This window comes from Phodopus roborovskii, unplaced genomic scaffold, assembly GCF_943737965.1.
Source record: "Phodopus roborovskii unplaced genomic scaffold, PHOROB, whole genome shotgun sequence".
Lineage (NCBI taxonomy): Eukaryota > Metazoa > Chordata > Mammalia > Rodentia > Cricetidae > Phodopus > Phodopus roborovskii.
The window spans coordinates 21,009,988-21,029,109 of NW_026126549.1; the positions used below are offsets into that span (position 1 = coordinate 21,009,988).

Below are 19,122 nucleotides of genomic sequence, written 5' to 3' on the forward strand. Positions count from 1 at the left end.
GATAAGGACCAACAGCTGCTTTAGGCTGTATCAATGTGAAGTAGCTATGAGCACAGGTCAGGCTGCACCAGTGGGAAGCCATGGTGTACAAACTCAGGCTGCACCAGTGGGAAGCTGCAGTGTGCAAATTCAGGCTGCACCAATGGCAAGCGACAGTGTGCAAACTCACGCTGCACCAGTGGGAAACAGCTATTTATACATCTTTGTTCTGCATTGTGGCTCAGGTATTTGAACACTTGTCCTCAACTAATGTCTTGGAAAGCTATAGAACATTAGGGTGTAAAGGCTTTATGGAGGAAGTATACACCAGGGAGTGGGCCTTGTGGTTTCATAGCCCTCCCTGTCACTCTGCTTCCTACCTGCAGACCAATATCACCATTCGCCTCACAGTCATGCTTCTTCTGTCTGGCTTTTGTCTAACCTTCCTTTAGTATCTGAGACCCTCTCCTAGTGCTGTCTGCTCATGACCTCTGCTCCAGCCGCCACCTCCTAGAAGCTGTGTGGTCTCAGGCAAAATTAACTTCTACATGTCTATTTCCTCACATGCAGAATGGAAATAATGAAACTGGTCTGGGTATCCAGTAGGGCACTGCTTATCATCCTCTACTAACCAAGCTGAACCTTATTATGACCTAAAGCCACCTCAAACTGTAAGCCAAATAACAAGAAAGGCAATTCCTAAAACTGGTACTGGGGTTGTTATGTGATAACCCTAACTACGTGGCTTGTTGACTTTTGGTTTGCAAAGGAGGAATATGGAAGAGTTGGGAGCTGGAGAAGCTCTAGAATGCTGTAATCAGACCTTAATGAGCCATTCTAGTGGGAGTATGGAAGACAAAATGTGGAGAGAAATGAGGACAGCAGAAGCCCGACTCATGAGATACTGAAGGGAAATTCTCTGTGTCCCAAAGGAAAGACGGTGTTCTGAGTCCTAGAGGACCGGAAGAGGTCATGGAATGATGCAACGTGGGTTGGTTGTTAAAGCCAGAAGGGACTCATGTAGGAGTGGAAGAAGAGCGATTGGCCAGAAGTGGCTAATTAGGACTGGACAAACACTTCATATGGGAGCAGATGCCTAAAATAAAATCACCTTGCAGTGAAGAGTAGAGCCTATAAAGCCCCATAAAACTCCCATTTCAGGAAGAGAGAAAGGGGCAGAACTCCAAGTCTCCAAGTCTCATGGTTAAGTGAAGTTCTAAGTGCCTGTGATCACTGGATACTCAGGCATCCACTTCCATGGCTTTTCCCCCCTTTTGTACCCTCCCCTGAGGTCTCCTGGGCAGCAGTCTTGGGGCTTGGCTCAGAGCCCACTTCATAGCAACCCAAGACACTTCAGAAGGTTTCTGCAAGCAAGGGGAAGGGAAGCAGGGAAACAGATTTCCAAGCTAGTAGACTGTCCAAAGGGTCCTTCTGCGCTCACCCTAAGCATCGCACCCCACCTGGACCATGCATCTCACCAGTGGTGAGATCACTTACTCAGCACCATCGTCAAGAGTAACAAGGCTTCCCAGCTGCTTTATGGGTGCCTGTCCCAGTCAGGCCACTGTTCCTATGTTCCCTTCCGAGTGACCTCTGTCCTACAGGTGGGAAAACAGGCACTCTTGGAGGAATGTCATCTGCCCCAAGGGCTGGGGAAAGGAAGAAGAATCCATTTGATTCTGGCTTCTCATCACAGGCTACAGTGTACCTACAATCCACTGCGCTGACCCTAGCCTTTCCACTGAGGCATCCTGGGCATCTGCTTCTCATTTTAGTCCAGAGAGCTGGAAGTTTTTTCAATACAGTGAACCTAATATTGTGGTCTTGGCACTGCCCCTCTACCCAAGGGGCACTCTGCTCAAGGCTCCCCACCTTCCCAGGAGCCCGTCCACCCTTGGATAGAAGGTTTGAAAAAGAATCCACTGGCCCCTCTCCAGGTGCACCTGCCATGCTCCACTGCTGTGCTAAACACCATGCCAATGTGACACACTCTAAGTGAAGCACTGTTGCTGTCCTCATGGGCTCACAGCTTAGTGGAGGGTATGGGGCAACTCTGTTCTGCAACTAAGAGCAGGGTGGCCTTAACCTGTCCATGCCTTTCAAACAACAGGATGGTGTGATGGCCCCAGAAGCAGGGAGGCTAAGGCAGAAGAGTTTCTAGATCAAGCTCACCACCCTGGGCCACCCAATATGAGTGCATGTGTATGGTGTGTGTGTGTGTGTGTGTGTGTGTGTATGGACTGACACATGAGTTGAGGTCAGAGGACAACTTTTAGGTGTCAGTTCTCTCCTTCTGACAGTTTCCAGGGATCAAATCCAATTAGATGTTAGTTAAATCAGAGGATGAGCAGGAATGATCAGGAAAGGGGGGGAGGGCTTTAAACAGTAATGAGGGGTGATCTGGTTTGTATGCAGTGCTCTGGATCCACACAGCACTATCATGATCATTTTCATTTTGCAGGTGAGGAAAAGGATACGCAGATGTTAAATATCTTGCCTGAGGTCATGCAGCTTCTAGATGGCGACAGCTGGAGCACAGGTCAGTAAGAGGACACATCTTAAGCACTAGGAGGCATCTCAGATATTAAAACAGAGGTCAGACAAAGGCTTGTAATCCAAGCTCTGGGGAAGCAGAGACAGGTGGTTCCTGGGGTTCACTGGCCACCAGCCTAGCCTACTTGGCAAGTCCTGGGCCAATGAGATACCCCAGCTCAAGAAGATTCCTCCTGCAGTAAATGGACACAAATACAGAGACCCACAACTCGACAATGCCAGAGAGAGAGAGAGACAGAGACAGAGAGACAGAGAGACAGAGAGACAGAGAGAGAGAGAGACAGAGAGAGAGAGAGAGAGAGAGAGAGAGAGAGCAGACAGACTGACTTTGGAACTATCAAATGAGCTCAGATCCTTCTCCTTAGGGCTCAGGAAACTGTGAAAGAGGAGGCAGAGGGGACAGAAAGACTATAAAAGCCAGTGGGGATAGAGGTCACCATGGAAACCTGAAGAGTAGTGAAGCAGTGAAGAGTAATCATGTTACAGCCCAAATGCTCCTGTATTGAAATTTCCTTCAGCAAATAAATGAACCATTACTTTGGAATTTAGCCTGACTTCAGTTCTCAGGATACAGGCAGAATGTAGCCAGATTCTTTGCTGGACAATAACAGGAATGGCCTCTCACCCAGTTCCCAGAGCATCCCCAATCCTTATGTCTTCCTCCAATGCCAATAAAGGATGTGTACATGAGCAAGAGGCTTGAAAGTGATGGGGAGAACTAGGGTTCCTCCTCTCTTGCTTTATAAGAGACAATCAGATACAAACTTGAATTCCAAGCATTGTATCAGAATGCTTGCTGAGCACAGAGCACCCCCCCAGGCCTTCAGGGACCCTCCTGATGGCTTTAGCCAAAGAAACAGGATTAAATGGAAGCAGGTTCACACAGGATCCAAAAGAGGTAACCAGACACCAGCAGGCAGCTAAGGCCCTTGACTCTGGCCTTATCTGTCTCTATAATTAGGCACAGTCTAAGCAGCACAGTCTCCAAGAATAGGGACACACCCTGTTGGAGATCCCGAGAGTGGGGGGCCTCCTCTGTGAGGGCACTCAAGGCTCTGCTGACTTCCCTCTGATGCTCTGGGCTGCAGGCATTTGGTTTTGCTCACTCCTTAGCACCTTCTGGGCCTTTCTCTCCTCTCTACCACTTCCCCCACCTGGAACACCATCTGTAGTGTTTCTGAGGGTCTTGGCTACAGAGTATCCCTTGAGCCCTCTGGTCCTTTACATATTCTCTTTGATGGACACCGACCAGATATGATTTCAGGTCACCAGCATAGTCTCACTTTCGAGCTTGCTCTCTGTAGCCCTTCAGAGCCACACCTGGCTGCTAGCTAGAGGCGAGGAAAAGCCATTAGTCTCTCTGGTTTCCTGGCATGGCCCCAGGAGATCGCTTTTCTTGGTTCAAGTGGAGCTAAAAAAAAAATCTTCCTCAGTTTCATATCAGCAGGATCTACCCTCAGCACACCCTCCAACAAGAATGGGCAGGAAGGGTAAATATTTATTCTACAAATGAATGAATCTGATTCCATCTTCAAAAGAAAGCTTTTGTATAAATTATCATAATTTCTCCATCCTAAGATGCCACTGATCTGAAGATGTTTTTATCTACTGAATAACAGCTTCTTTAGGAAAGGGAAAAATGAATAAATTAACATGTCAATTGTAACAGACACTCTGAGGTTTAAAAAAAATCTTTGTACCAATGAAATAAAAAAAATAAAGATTTTAATTTTTTTTTCTTTTGGTTCTGGGTCTCTCAGAAAACAGGTTCTCAAACCTGACTCTGCCATGGTGATGCCATGGTGATGCAATGCACAGTTGGATTTCCATAACCTGTCCAGCAGAGCCTTAGATCTGACCCCTGGGGGCTCTGGAGCAGCAGGGCTGGCCCTTGTGCCACCCACTTAAGCACAGCTAAGGGACAGACCTGTCCCCTAAAGATGGGTCTCTGCTCTGCTTGGGATGTTAGCTATTCTCTGCAATGCCACCTGTAGGCTCTGTCACATGACTTTAGGGATGCTACTGCCCTTGAACCTCAGATGGCCACTGAGGACACATGGTTTCCATGTGTTCTTTTGGTAAAATCTATGGGGTCTGCTTGGCTTCCACAGGGGTGGGGGGGCTGTGTTGGGAGTAAGATGGAGGGGGAGGGAGGCTGCTGTGCTCAGTACTCCCTAGCTTCACCCTGTGTAACTCTATTGCCTAAAATTTCGTTTGCAAAAATAATTTTGAAGCTAAAAGTAATCTGAGAAGCAGAGGGAAGTGGCTGTTCCCATCTCTTGCACTGTTTATGGCTGACTTGTGGTTCAGTTTTCAGTGTTGAGCACGCCCCAACACAGTATTCCCTGCAGGGCTTGCACTCTCTACACCCTTACCAAGAGTGGGCAAACCTTTGGGAAGGCCTAGATCAGTGGTTCCTTAATGCTGTGACCCTTTCATACAGTTCCTCCCTCATGATGTGGCGACCTCCAACCAACATAAAGCAATTTTCATTGCTACTTCATAGCTGTAATTTTGCTACTATTATGAATTGCAATATAAATCTCTGATATGCAGGATATCTGATATGTGACCTCCTTGAAAGGGTTGTTAGACCCCTGAAGGAGTCTTGACCTATAGGTTGAGAATGGCTGGCCTAGATGAATCATGTGTTTTAGGCTTTGTAGGATGTATATGGTCTGTCCCCACTACCCAGCTGTGGGAGCTCATCAACAACACATAAGGGACAGGCACAGTTCTTCAACAATTACACTAATAAATCTGTTATTTGGCCCACACGAGTTGAGGTCTGCTGACCACTGCACGCTAATACAGTCACTACAGAGTAATCTGTCAGATAAAGAAACTGAAGCCCAGCCAGGAGGTGGGGCGCACACCTTTAATTCCAGCACTCAGGAGGCAGAGGCAGGTGGATTGCTGTGAGTTCGAGGCCAGCCTGGTCTATAGAGTGAGTTTCAGGGCAGGCTCCAAAGCAATACAGAAAAACCCTGTCTTAAAAAACAAAACAAAGGACCCAAACAAACAAACAAACAAACAAACAATCACCAAGAAGGTGATTTAAAGAGCCAGGGGCTGGGTCCCTGTCTTCCGTCCTCCAATAGTGCACCAGCTTCCTTAACTCACACTGGGAACTACATGATTGAGAGGGTGGTGGCCAGACAAGACAAGCGCTCTGCTTTTCTCATGGGTCGGTTTTCCTCCCTGTCCTTAGAGGGCTATAAAAAGCCCCCTGGCCTGCCTCCTGAGCAGCAGGCTGCTGGTGAATTCCCCGAGCTGGAATGACTGCAATGTGGTGCCACATTCTGCCCCCACCATGGCCTGACAGCTGTGCCAGGGCGAAGAATCACGCCTGGCCTGCGCTGCACCTCTATCCCCCATGACAGGCGGCATTGGCATTCCCAAATGGAATTTTACATGGATGACTAACCCAGCCTGGGCCCCTCCTGGTTTAGCTTCCTTGGTGACTTTTAAAATTCTCAACAGCAGGTACCGTGCGAAGGTTGAGAAGGGGGAAGACCTACCACCTCAGCTCACAGGGCTGGCTGTACCCTTTCACTGGTGGAGGGTGTCCCTCAGGGTGTCCCTTCTCTTAGCAGCTGCCCGTCCCTTCCTTGCAGTCTTTACCTCAAGTGCCTCCTCCCCCAACATTCATGAGAAGCAGAAGAGAACAATGTTAAAGACAAGTGGGAGCTCCAAAAGCTTTTATACTGCAAAGCAAATATTCAACAGAGCCCAGAGACCACGGTGCCAGCTACACATCTGTCAGGGGATGAATGCCGGAGAAACTACAGAATCTTATAATTAAACAGCAAAGATCAAATAATGAAGCTAATAAATGAACAAATGAACCATAGTTCTCAAAAGAAAAAGTACGAATGGCCAATAAGCATATGAAAAAAAGTGCCTAACACTCCTAGCCGCCAGGGAAATGCAAAATCACTACAATGAGGTTCCATGTCACCTCAGTCAGGCCAGCAGCTCAGAAATAAGAAACAATAAATGCTGGTGAGGAGGTAGGGAGAAGAACCCTTACACATTCCTGGGGGACGGGGTGTGGTAAATTGGTGCAGCCACAATGGGAACCAGTATAGGAGTGTTTCAAAAACCTAAAGCTAGAACTACTATATCATCTGGCTAGAGCATCTGTGGGTACATGTCCAGAGACCCCCTAAGTCTGCCTCACACAGATGTGCCTGCACACCATGTTTACTGTGGCATATTCAGAATAGCCAAGCTACACAATCAGCTTGGGTGCCCATCAGTGAATGAATAGGGGGAAATGAGGTATGTATGTACAGTGGAGGTCTACTCAGCTACAAAAAACAAAATTATGTCACCCGCAGGAAAGTGCATGCAACTGAGTGAAGAAAGCCAGACTCATGAAGACAAATACATGTTTTCTCTCATATGGGCAAGCGGGATTTAAAAAACAACACAGGAGCTGGGTGGTAGTGGTGCATGTCTCTCATCCCAGCACTTGGGAAGCAGAGGTAAGAGGAGTCCTAGACCAGTCTGGTCTACAGAGTTCCAGGACAGCAAGGGCTACACAGAGAAACCCTGTCTCGAGAAGAGAAACAAAAAAAGAAGAAACAACATGAGAGTAGAAGAGGAAATACTTGTGGCCCCCTCCTGCTGGGTAATTGTGTTTATGGTCACAGTACACTCTATACATGTCTGAAAATGCCATGATGAAGCCTGTTATTTTATATGATAAACATATACTAATGAGAAAGGAACTTAGATTTGGAGGCAGGTAGTATACCCGAGTAGATAAAAGACAGCCTCTTAAAAACTCAATATATTCATCTGTAAGATGGGGATAATGATAGTATCTACATGGACAGGCGGGCGGCACGGTGAGTGTTCAATGTGAGTAGGATGTGACTACGAATATTCAGCATTTGACACGTGTTAAACCCTGAGGATATGAAGCAGAAAACAGTCCTACACATGTGACTCACACGTACACGGAAGACACATGACAAGGATATCTAGAACCTTTTAAAGCCCAGCCTCCTAAGGAGGGACTAGTAACCGGAAGTCTTAGGAGAACTAAAGTGGGGATGTGGTAGAAGACCCCACAGGAAGGGATGCCGGGCTGGTCTCTTTCAGGAAGGTGCTAAACTTCAGGCCCTTCACCTGCGACAGAAGGAGAGTGGCTGCACTGCCATGGCTGGGAAGAGACACAGAAGAGGAACTCAAGGATGAAACGGTATCTAGGGAAGACTCCAGCATCAGTTCTTCCCGGCCCATAAACTGTTGTTAAATGACACTATACACGATGACCAACTGGCAGAGGGTGGTCTAGCCTTTGACCAAAGTTTTCTGTAAACGCTCAGTATCTACCAGGCCAAGCTGAAGTGAACAACACTGGGGAGATGTCAAATGGTTCTCAAAGTTGCAAAAAGATGCAGGGCATGGTTAGGAGGAATTAGATCTGTTATGGGTTATAATAAAAAAAATTGCATGGCTATTTATGTATTTACTTTTAGGGCTTTTGAGACAGGATTTCACAATGTAGCCCTGGTTGGCCTAGAGCTTTATGTAGATCAGGCTAGCTCAAACTCAGAGAGCCAGCTGCCTCTGCTGGGATGAAAGGTGTGTGCCACCATGCCCTGCTTGGTGATTTAAGAGTTAAAGTAAGAGAACTTGTAGCTAGAAGGAGTCTACATTGAGTAACAGCTCTGGACCCCAGAGCTCGACTTGGTTGAAAAGTGGGAAAGGCATCCGACTACCCCTAACTTAACTAGGGTAGGCAACAGGAGTCCTGGAAGGTTGGGTGAGCAGGGTCAAAGGTCATGGCAGTGTTGAGAACTGTAGTAGTCAGCAGTGAGAAGGAGTTTACTTGAGGGCTTTTCCCTGATCAGCTTTCTGGAGTGTGTTTTCTCTGGGTTCTCCATGGCCTGATTTGGAGCTCTACTTTAGACACATAGAGAGTGGTATCTGAGGCATGCTGGAGAAGCCCAAAGTAGAAACAGGAAGACCCTGTAGGGGGAACAGGATATAGGAGAAGCAGCCACCCAAGATCCATTTCCCAGTAAGAGTCAACAGGATCTGGGATCTGACTGTACAAAGGAGGACAGCAAAGGAAACAATGTGAAATGATAAAGCCCACACTTCTGTCCCTCAGATCAAGATCTCTGACATGGCAAATCCAGGGTCTACTCGTGATTGGATCTGATCACTTTCCTTTCTTTACCCTCTTGACAGACATTTCCTAAGTGCTGAACATGGCAGCAGGGACTGAGAAGGCAGCTACGAACAAGCTAGGGAAGGCCTGTGCTCAAAGATCTCTACCAACAGTGCATGCCATGCCCCAGTTCACTGCAGCTGTGGAAGTAACCACCAGTGGCACACGGCCCGCAGCAGGCAGAGGCAGCTGGGAAGCCTGGGAAACACCGCCCTGGGGAAGACATGGTCGGACAGTGACTAGGGTGGCACAAGGGAAGGCACAGAGTATTCAAAGCTAGAAGGAGTAAAACCAGCAGTGTGAGGGACAGGTGGAGGGAACAGGGAGCAGACAGCAAAGGCCTAGTGCTGGTGTGCGTGCGTGCGTGCGTGCGTGCGTGTGTGTGTGTGTGTGTGTGTGTGGTGGGGGACACTGCAAGACTACAAGATGGCAGCTTAGGAGAGAGGTTCAGATCTGCTTAGCTCAACAGATTCTCTCCCCCTCCTCTCTTTACCTTTCATTTAGTGTGTGTGTGTGTGTGTGTGTGTGTGTGTGAGAGAGAGAGAGAGAGGGGGGGGGAAGTTCCACAGAGATGGGGGCATGTACCACACCATACATTCTAAGGTCGTTTGAGTCAGTTCTCACCTTCCATCATGTGAGTCCTGAGGAACTCAGATAGTCAGGCTTGGTGACGATGTCTCTACCCACTGAGCAACCCCACCAGTCCACTAGTTTTAAATAACTGACTCTGAACTGCATTGGCCCTTTTTCTTCCCAGATCCCATCTTCACAAACTGGTCCCTAAATCCCAACAGAGGTTGTGCTATAGTGTGCAGCTAAATAAAAGAGGAATGCTTTAGATCAAAGTACACATACCCAGGAGCCCTGTCGTCTACAGCGTCAGGGAGGTGTTTATGGAATCCTCTGGACCATTAGGAGAAGGTGACAGTAGTCTGTAGCCTACACATATGTCAAGGACTATTTCCTCATTGTGTGCCCAGGCAGCACTTGTTGTTGTTGTTTATTTTTTATTTTTAATCTCTTTGTCGTTTCTTTATTTCTCTTTGTTTGTAGTCTTCTTCCTGCTTCAGTTTACCGAGTCTGGGATGACAATCATCTCTCACCACACCCTACCTTTCCTATAGGGATGCTAGTCTGAGAAGCAATCTGCTCTCATGATATGGCATCCCTTCAAATTTTGTCTTGTCTCATAAACACCCCCATTTCCTTTGACAGCTCTTTATGCCGTAGTGTTCGCAACAGAAAAAGCTACAGGCAGGCTCATCTGACATGGTGGGGGAATGATATGAGTTCAGAACTCAAGCCCTTGAAGGCAAGCTGACTAACAGCAAGCATCTGAGTGCTCCTCATAATATATATATATATATATATATATATATATATATTTCACATGTATGCCTCTGAGAAAAGGCATTCTTGACTTCTACATTTTAGCTTCATCTGGGGACAGAAAGTTCACTAGCTTGCCCTGTGGAAGATGGAGTCATGAGGCCTGCCCGTGTGCTACCTCTCTGGTGGCCAGTTCTCTCTGTGTAACAGGCATTGCCCAGGATATCCCACGGGAAGGGAGTCTATTATAAGTGGTTTCTATGTCTATGACTGCGTTGTAGGAATCCCACTTTGCTTATTCCAAGGCAGTATGCTTGCTGCGAGAAGAGAAATCCTGTTCCCCAGGTCTGTTCCTATCCTCTATGTGTCTCTTTGTGTCAGAGAATATGCACAGGGAAACCTCGATAGATGATTTGGAATCTAGTCTTATTTTAGGGCTTGGCAGTTCCCTTGCCGCCACGGAGGCAGTTAGCAGTATGTTTAAAGTCAAGGCTGGGTTTAAACCTTGCTCTGTACATCACACAGAAATGGCTGCAAATTATTATCAGTGGCTGTTCTGGACTGACTCATGTCACCTGTCCTCTTCTACCTGCTACCCATTCATATATCGAATCCCTAAGTCCTATGTGATGGGCTTTGGAGCCAGGGCCTTTAGGAGTTATCTGAGGTCAAATGAGGTCATGAGAATGGACATCATGTCTGACAGGGCTGGTGTCCATCTAAGAAGAGGAGACCATAGTGAAGGGGTGTGTGAAAATACGGAAAGAAGATCAAAGCCAGGAAAAGGCCTCGTCCGAGGTTAACCTTGATCCTGGGCTACCAGCCTGGAGATGCTGCGAGAAAAGAGATTTCTGCTATTAAAGGGGCCTGGTTTTTGGAACTGTGCCACAGCCTGCTTTCCTGAGAGGGGATAGCCTCTGACCCATGAGCTGTTCAGAGAGAAAACATGGAAGACTGAACAGGGAGTCTAGTGCAAGTGATTTTAGCTGTAATGGCTGCAAATACTGAACAGTGTTCTTGCCCAAGGTGACCCTAACCTGCTCAAGATCACCCTACCCTGAGGTGGTGGGAGAGGCTAAAACAAGATCTGCCTTATAAAAACTTTCCTTGACATGGTTAGGGGAGACTGGGGGGTTGTACATATCTACCTGAGGTCACAACAAGGAAGGCTATGCCTTACTTTTGTTTCCTGTTGCTATGGCAAAATACCCTGAGAAAAACAACTAAGGGGAGAGAGGGTTTATTTCATCTCTCAATTCCAGGTGAGGCTGGTTACTGCAGAGAAACCAAGGTGGCAGGAATTTGGAGCAGCAAGTCACATCCACTGTCACCAGGGACAGAATGCACCCACTCAGCTCACCTTCTCCACACCACAAACCTAGGGAACGATGCTGCCCACTGTTAGGCTGGGTCAGTTTACATAATCAGGAGAACCACACCCCCCAAGGCATGCCCTTAGGCCAACCTAATCCAGACAGTCCCTCAGGGAGACTCTAGGATGGGTCACCACAGTCTGCTAACATAATCTCTGATGTTTTATACTTTCTCTTAAAGATGCAGGCAGATTTCAGACTCTAATCCACAGCACAGTCATGTTTGCTTTCACCACAGTATTTGAAACTGCTCATTAAGGTAGGGAGAGAAGACTTGGTCTTGTGCACTCCAGCCACATACCACTTTACTCAAAGGGTTGGCATGGCCTTTAGTCAGTCACAGAACAGTCCTGTTGTTGAGAATTTTGCAGACTCCTTTTAAAAGTAGACATTCTGATTAGTTAATTAGAGATGCCGCAAGAAACATGCTTCATCCCACTCGATAGCCACACGGGTCAGTTCCCACCATGTGCCAGACACTGTCTCACAAGCAAGCTCTGCCATCACTTCCGGAAGCTTACTTCTGATCAAGGAAGCAAGATTCAGAAAGCTAATGCTACAGCACTAACAGGACCCTGTGACAGGAGCTGCAGGGGAGAAGGAAAAAAAAGGTAGAAAAGGTCAAAGTCCTCTGGGCACCAAGAGATTCCGGGGAGGTCCCATCTCCCAGCTAGAGGCTGCATTTTGAAGTGACCATATTGATTACAGAACAGTCAAACCTTAGTTCTCCATACATATTTCGGTACAGGGGACCAGACAGGATGGTATGTGACATCTGAGGATGATCCTTGCATTAAATATGAGGTTGGGGCATTGCAGGAGAAGAGAAGGAATGGGAAGTGCCTAGTCTGCTTTTCTGCCCTGGTGGGTGTGCACGCCTGCCCAGAAGTCAGTTAACAGGTGAAAACTGCCTTTAAACCATGCCTCAGTTTTGAAGAATCAAGTTCAAGCCCTTCCTCTAATGTCTGCCTGCTCTCCCAAAGACCCCGAAAGAGAGACTGGGTGTTGAATTTTGTGTTGGAGAGGGGCAGTGAAGAGGATGGGGTGGGGGTCCTCTAAGGCCTTCTGAATTTACCTGGATGGGGAAGATAATCTACACACCTGCTGGGGCACTCATCTCAGCCCAAACACTTTTGCCCCTGGGGCTCCAGCAGAGCAAGCAGGGGAGGGAGGATTGTTAGGATGGTTGTTGGAAGGGAGAGGAATTTTCCATTAACAGCAACAACAATAGAAACTGCTTCTGGTAAAGACACAACACTCAGTTTGCCAAGTGCTTTCACACCTGTGATCTCTGCATTGTAGAGGTGCCAGCGGGACCCAAGTCTTTGACACTACCCCCATGCTCAAGTAGGCACCTTTCGCTGCAGCGGCCTAACCTTTAGTAAGATGTGCCTTGTCCCCGCCACAAGGTCCCAGGAAGCCTTTATCTTTGCCCGGGTCAGTCCCAACTGCAGTAGTCCTCAGGACTCTAAAACACCAAACACAAGCAGACGCGCGGAAGCGTGCTCACGCAGCCCCGCCTTCTCCCAAAGCAGCTGCAAACTTCTGTGCCCTGGGGCTTCTCGCAGGGCGCACACTAGGAGACGCAAGTGTGGCTGTCCTTGGAGTGTAACCTGTATCCCGTATTCCACCTTTTCCCTACATGTGGCAAGGTGGGGGTAGCTCGTTGACCTCAACAATTCTTGGGGAGCCTTGAATAAAGTTAGGAAATAGAGTGTTCAAACGCGCCAATTTCCACCCGAGAGGACTCAGACCTAGACCAAGAGGGGCTGACACACACGGGGATTGTTCCTGCTGCAGGAGGCACCTGCGCCCAAGTGTCGCTCCCGTCAAGCCCCGCCGCCACCTCTCCTCCTCTTTCTCAGCTCCTCCCGGCCTTGGATCTCCCTTCCTGGCCACCGCGGTGGTGGCACTTACCCCGGCTACGGTCCATGGCGCCGGCGGGGATCCCGGGGCGCCCAGCCCAGGGCGCAGCGGCTGCTGCACGGGCGGGCGGCTTACGCTCTTGGGGCTGCCCTGGCGGCTAGCTCGTCCCCTCCCCCAGACAGGATGCTCGCAGGACGCCCCCGCCCCGCCCAGCGCGCTCCCGGAATAGACCCGAGCACGCCTCGCCCCCTACGCCGCCCGCCGGTGTCCGTCCCGCACTGGCCAGAGCCACGCCCAGCTTTCCACCGCCCTCCTGCTGGGCTAGCAGGGTCAGCCTAAATGCCCAAACGCTTCGGTTCCGTGCCTGCGTGGCTGACCTGCCTGGACCACTCAGTTTTGCTTGCCCTCCGCTAAGGACAGGGAAGCCAACCATTTCAATCCCCAGTCAGCCTGAGACTGTGGGGATTGCTGTTGCTTTCCTCCTTAGGACTCTTTAGGCTCACCTTTTTGGCTTTGTGTTTATCTCCACTCCCAGGAGTTTTTTTGTTTTTTTTTTTGGTTTGTTTGTTTTTTCCAGAGCACCTTCCAGCCTAGATAGCCAGGTTGGCAAAAAGACCACAAAGGAGTGAGAAATATTAAACAAAGATCTTCAAAAAGAAAACCTCTCAGGGAAAGGAGAAACAGAAAATTGCTAGTAAGGCATGTGGTAGACCGGCCCACTTTCAACTTTCTGAGTTCCTAATGTACTAAAATGTGAAGAGATACCAAAGCAAGGTGATAGACACCACGGAAGAGAACAATTTTAGCACCGAAAACACAATACAGTGCATGCCTCTGAAATTAATTATGGGATGCAGAAAATGAATTGCTACGGCCTAGCCAAGAGATTTAGTGTGAAGTTGTATGAAAGTGTCAACTCTTTTACTTCTGGTAGTGTATGAATGCAGATAGCATCAAAGGCCTGAATTTGAGTCTGTAGGTGCTTTTCAAGCCCAATGCACCCCCCCTTCCCCGAAACAGTTTCACTGTAGCTTTGGAGGCTGTCCTGGAACTATCTCTTGTAGACCAGGTTGGTCTCGAATTCACAGAGATCCGCCTGCCTCTGCCTCCCGAGTGCTGGGATTAAAGGAGAAAGCCCAATGCTTGGACACACTTCCCTAGCTGTGTCTCAGTTTTGACTGAGCAGCTACTTTACAATATATCTGATGCTTGGAACACTTCTGCAAAGGCACCGAAGCAAGAATGGCCATCTTGTAGTTTCTTCAGCTCGAAGTATTTCCTCTGTTGTTTTTATCTGCAGGTTGAAATTAACATTACCCTTGCAAAATGACCCTGATAGCTTGTTTAATACATTTGTGTGTAGAGTGCTCTGAGGGTATGGTGTGGTTAAAAAAAAAAAGTTTCTGATCAGTAGGTACTGCGTGTCATATACCCCATCTTTCAGGCCTTTTCATTTGTGCACAGGGAGCCCTCACACTGACCTCACAGAGCTGCTGGCAGGGCAGATGATGCAGGCCCACTTTATAGCCCATAAATAGCTATGAAAATGTGAGCCATTGTTAGTTTCCCAGTTCCTCTTTGTTCATACCCACTTTTCCAATTTGAAAAGGTCATTTTCAATTCTAAAGCAGCTAACCAACAATTGCAAGTGGATTTAGCTTCCTAAATTCACTGCATGAACTCTGGAACTTGGAAATCGTCTGTGCAGTTCCCAGGCTAGCTCATTAGTTCAATGCTTTACTCAATATGTTGCAGCACAGAGCATTGAACCCAGAGCCTTCCTCATGGAAGGCAAGCACTCTACTACAGAGTACCACCCCAACCTCAAGTTTTTATTCCCTCTCTCCCTCCCTCTCTCCTTCCCTCAATCCATTTCTCCTCCCTCCCTGCCTTCCTCCCTCCCTCGCTTCTTTTCCTTTTTGAGAAAGGTTTCTTCCTAAGTAGCTTAGGCTGGCCTCCAACTCATTTGCCTCTTTCTTCCTGCTTTGGAGTCTGGGAGTACAGTGACAGGCTACCATGCCCTCCAATGAAATAATTTTCAAACGTCAGTATAAAACATCACCATTGCCAAACATATGGAGGCTTTTGTAAACATTTTTTTAAAACAATAGAATTTTCAAAATCTTTAAAGGACCTTGAAGCTTTATTCAGATAATTGGAGCAAAGATTTACATGTATCTATGGGGGTGTGTGTGTGACCTATGCACTAGGATTAACTGAACTATGGCCTAGGAAATGCATAAAAATGAGAGTGAACACAATCTATGCATGGCTCTGAGAATAAAGTTCGTAGGAGGGACAGGGGCTCTGTCTTAGCCTGCAACTTCCTTGGGTGGAAATGTAGGCCAAGTTGGCTGCAACTTGGTTGGTGCCAGAGTGAGCCAATGAGATGCATGGAGAAGGTATCTGTGTGTTAATACAAAACAATCATTATATGGTTTTCTACACTTTTCCTTTAAGAAGGAACCACAAACGATTCCCACTGTCCATTAGTTCCCTTAGGCAACATGGATTGGGATCTGTGTAAGTTGGTGTTGAGAGAGCAGATGCTAAGTAGGAGTGAGCCCCGTCTTCAAGAGATCTATGGTCTAAAAGAGGAGGCAATTTTAACACAGATTATTCTGTACAAAGCACACAAGTGAGAGGAAGTGCTTTGGTGTCCATGAAGACAAAGCAATGGCTTCTTGCTGACCAAGGAGACAGTACTAGAGGACAGGCGTTTGCTCAGGACTGATCCAAATGTGTAGCGAGAAGATAACATTACAGGCAAAGAAAAACAGTGAGAGTCAAGACATGGAGATAGAACGCTGCAGGACTGTCTGCAGCTGGGTTTGGATTGGCCAAATCATGGGGTATCAGGTGCTAGGTCTGAGGACAAGGATGCGAAGGGCACTTCTGATGTCTAGTGTTTAATTCCCTTTTCTGTTTCTCCATATGTGACTTTGGCGAAGCCTATGAAGACTTCCCTCATATCTTCTTGCTTACTGCTGGGTTTTCCAGGTTCACCTGGCGCTTGTTGAGAGAATTCCACATAGAGAGGTGCAGCTTTGTAAGAAGATATCAAATTTGGCCTTAGGGAACAATACCAGGAAGAAACTTTCAGCCCCATCCTGCTCCTGGTCTTGTGAAAACAAATGATAGTCCTCAGACTCCCTCTTAGCTTATCAGGTAGAAGGGAAACCCTGGGAAAGAAAGGAAAAAAAAAAAATACAAAAAACCCTGGACTCTGAAGGGCTCTTGTATCAGGGAAAGAAACACTGTTCTAGCCTGTCATTTTGCATCCAGGGTCAGCTTCCTTTATGATTGCCAGAGTGACCTTTTCATGACCCTAATCAGACTGTTATTTCCCCCTTGAAAATATTCCACATTCTCCTTTGCCACCAGTTGAGTGTTGGTTTGTAGCATCTCAGGAGACTCAGGAAGTGTACGAAATGGACGGGAGGGGGAAGAGGGGGATGAGCGGCGTGCGTGTGTGTGTGTGTGTGTGTGTGTGTGTGTGTGTGTGTGTGTGTGTGTGTGAGGTCTGGGGCCTGAGTCGTCCTTGGTGCTGTGTGAATCTCAATTCCTCCACCATGTCATCAATGTATGATCTACTTATCCTTTCTTGGCTCTAAGTCACAGTGCCAGTGGGCGCTGTGTCTTACTCTGAGATTTCCTACATCCCAGCTCAGGACCCTGCATCTAGTAAGCAGTGAGGGAGGCTCATGATATGAATCAGTCAGTAAACTCACAGCATCTGCAAGGCCTACCATTGCTGGCTGTTGCTAATGCTGAGTGCCGGCCTGCTATCCCTCTAGGAATGTCTTATTGGTATCTATTTTCAGAAGGGAATGCGATTGCAAGGTGTCCTGTGGAAATGCCCCGCACTCTCCAGGCTCATGTGTGCACCAGGGCCACTTAGCTTCCTCTCCCATATTCTTTGTTCAGGGTGATCCCTAAGCCCTTTGCTTGAGTGTCTCCTCGAGGCTGGCTGCTGGATGAAAACCTCTCTTGTTCCACACAGCACAATGTTGGCATTATAGCCCCAGTCCAGAGAAGTGACACATGTTGCTGGTCTACCCTGGGCCCCAGCAACAGACAGCAATCTGGTGACAGCTGCAGGGAGGAGAGAGGGTGAGTGAGTACCCCTCTTTCCTGCTCCAGGGTTTGTGGTTTGTATGCAGCCTGGCTAGGGGTTCCTGCTGAACTCAGGGCTCAGGCTCACACAGGCGAAAGTTGTGAGACCGGAGAAAATGTTTGAAGGATCCTTTGTCATCATGTCCAAATGCCTCATATAGCCTGGCCCCACCCTAGGTTCTGTCCCAAGGCCGGAGCGCCAAGGCCCCGCAAGAGAAATCATACACTGAAGTCTCCAGGGGCAAAGGGGTGTTTGGAGTGCTGGGGACTGTGGTAAAGCAAGGTTCCCCTTCCCTTTAGAGGGGGCAGTAAGCAGCCAGCTCAGACCTGGGGTGGACGGATTGGCATTTTTTAAAGAAGAACCCAGAAACTCAGATTTCCATAGAAACATTTAAAACATTACCACATTAAGTGTACCCCATGCATGGGTGGTGGTCAGGGGACAACTTAAGGGAACCAGCTTCCTTCTTCCACCACATGTGTCTTAGTGGATTCAGGTCATTTGGCTTGGTGGCAAGCACCTTTACCTACCGAACCAACTTAAAGGCCCATAATCTGTTTGACGTAAGAACACTGGTCACAGGCTGGGGACATTGCTCAATGTGTGCCCAGCATGCACGAAAGCCTTGGGTTTGAGCTCCAGTGCCACACAAACTGAGTGTGTGTGTGGGTCTATAATTACAGCACTAAAGAGGAGGAGGTGGGAGGACCAGATTTCATGGTCATTCTAGACTGTACACCAAGTTCCAGATCAGCCTGGGATACATGGGGGATACATGGGGACCCTGTCTTGGAAAACGGTTGGTCATTAATTTCTTTTGTTTTAGAATAGTGGTTCTCAACCTTCCTAATGCTGCCCCTCTTTAATACAGTCCCTCATGTTGTGGCGATCCCCATCACATGATTCTTTTCATTGCTACTTCATAACTGTAATCTTACTACTGTTACGAATCATAATATAAACATCTGTGTTTTCTGATGGTCTTAGGTGACCCCTGTGCAAGGGGTTGCTACCCATGGGTTGAAAACTACTGTTTTAGAATATCAAGAACCAGCCATGCCATGGGCTGTATCTGGCAGGGGACTCCTTCCCTATGCAGACTTCTGGAGCTCCTGTCCACCTGGGACAGAATGCTGCAGCAGAAGCCACCTTTTCTGAGAAGCTGACCTTTTTACTCTGAGGGTCAAGGCAAACACCAGGCTTCGAGGATCAGAAGGAACTAACCTGAAGCTAGGGAAATTCCAGAGTGGAGAGGAGACTGGGACACCAGCCCATCTGGCCCTGTCCTTTGTCACGTGGGAAAACAGAGGCTAAGAGCAGGTAAAGTCTTTCGTAAACTACGAAAGGCCTTATCGGCATAATGGGGAGTAGTGGACTGCACTCCTGGCCTGTCACTCTGCTCAGTTTGTGGCTCACAGTGGTAAAGAGTTAACCTTTGGAAGGAGGTAGACCCTAGTCTTTGCATGACCTTCAACTTCTCTGAACTTTACCTTCCTCATCTAGGTTAGTAAGGCTTCCTAGCAGAGTGGCAGAAAGGTTTGAACATGACCATGTATGTTGAGTGCCTGGTGCCATGTGTGGCATATAGCAATAAGCATTCTTCAAATGCTGCTTGACTCCATTTAGGAAGGTAGTTATTCAGTGGTTAAGGGCATGAACATCAGGCGAGACGACCCTGAGTTCCAGTCCAGATTTTGCCACATACAGCTGTGAAA

General features: G+C 47.9%; 1 protein-coding gene across 1 annotated transcript in view; it reads right to left on the reverse strand.

The window, feature by feature from the left end:
• The window catches only part of Afap1l1 (actin filament associated protein 1 like 1), a 53,152-nt gene extending 39,668 nt beyond the window's left edge, over nt 1–13,484 (reverse strand). Inside the window, exon 1 of the mRNA XM_051200747.1 lies at nt 13,342–13,484. Within this exon, the coding sequence (XP_051056704.1) occupies nt 13,342–13,357 (16 nt within the window). The 5' untranslated portion in view covers nt 13,358–13,484. The remainder of the gene's footprint in view (nt 1–13,341) is intronic.
• Nucleotides 13,485–19,122: the final 5,638 nt, after the last annotated feature.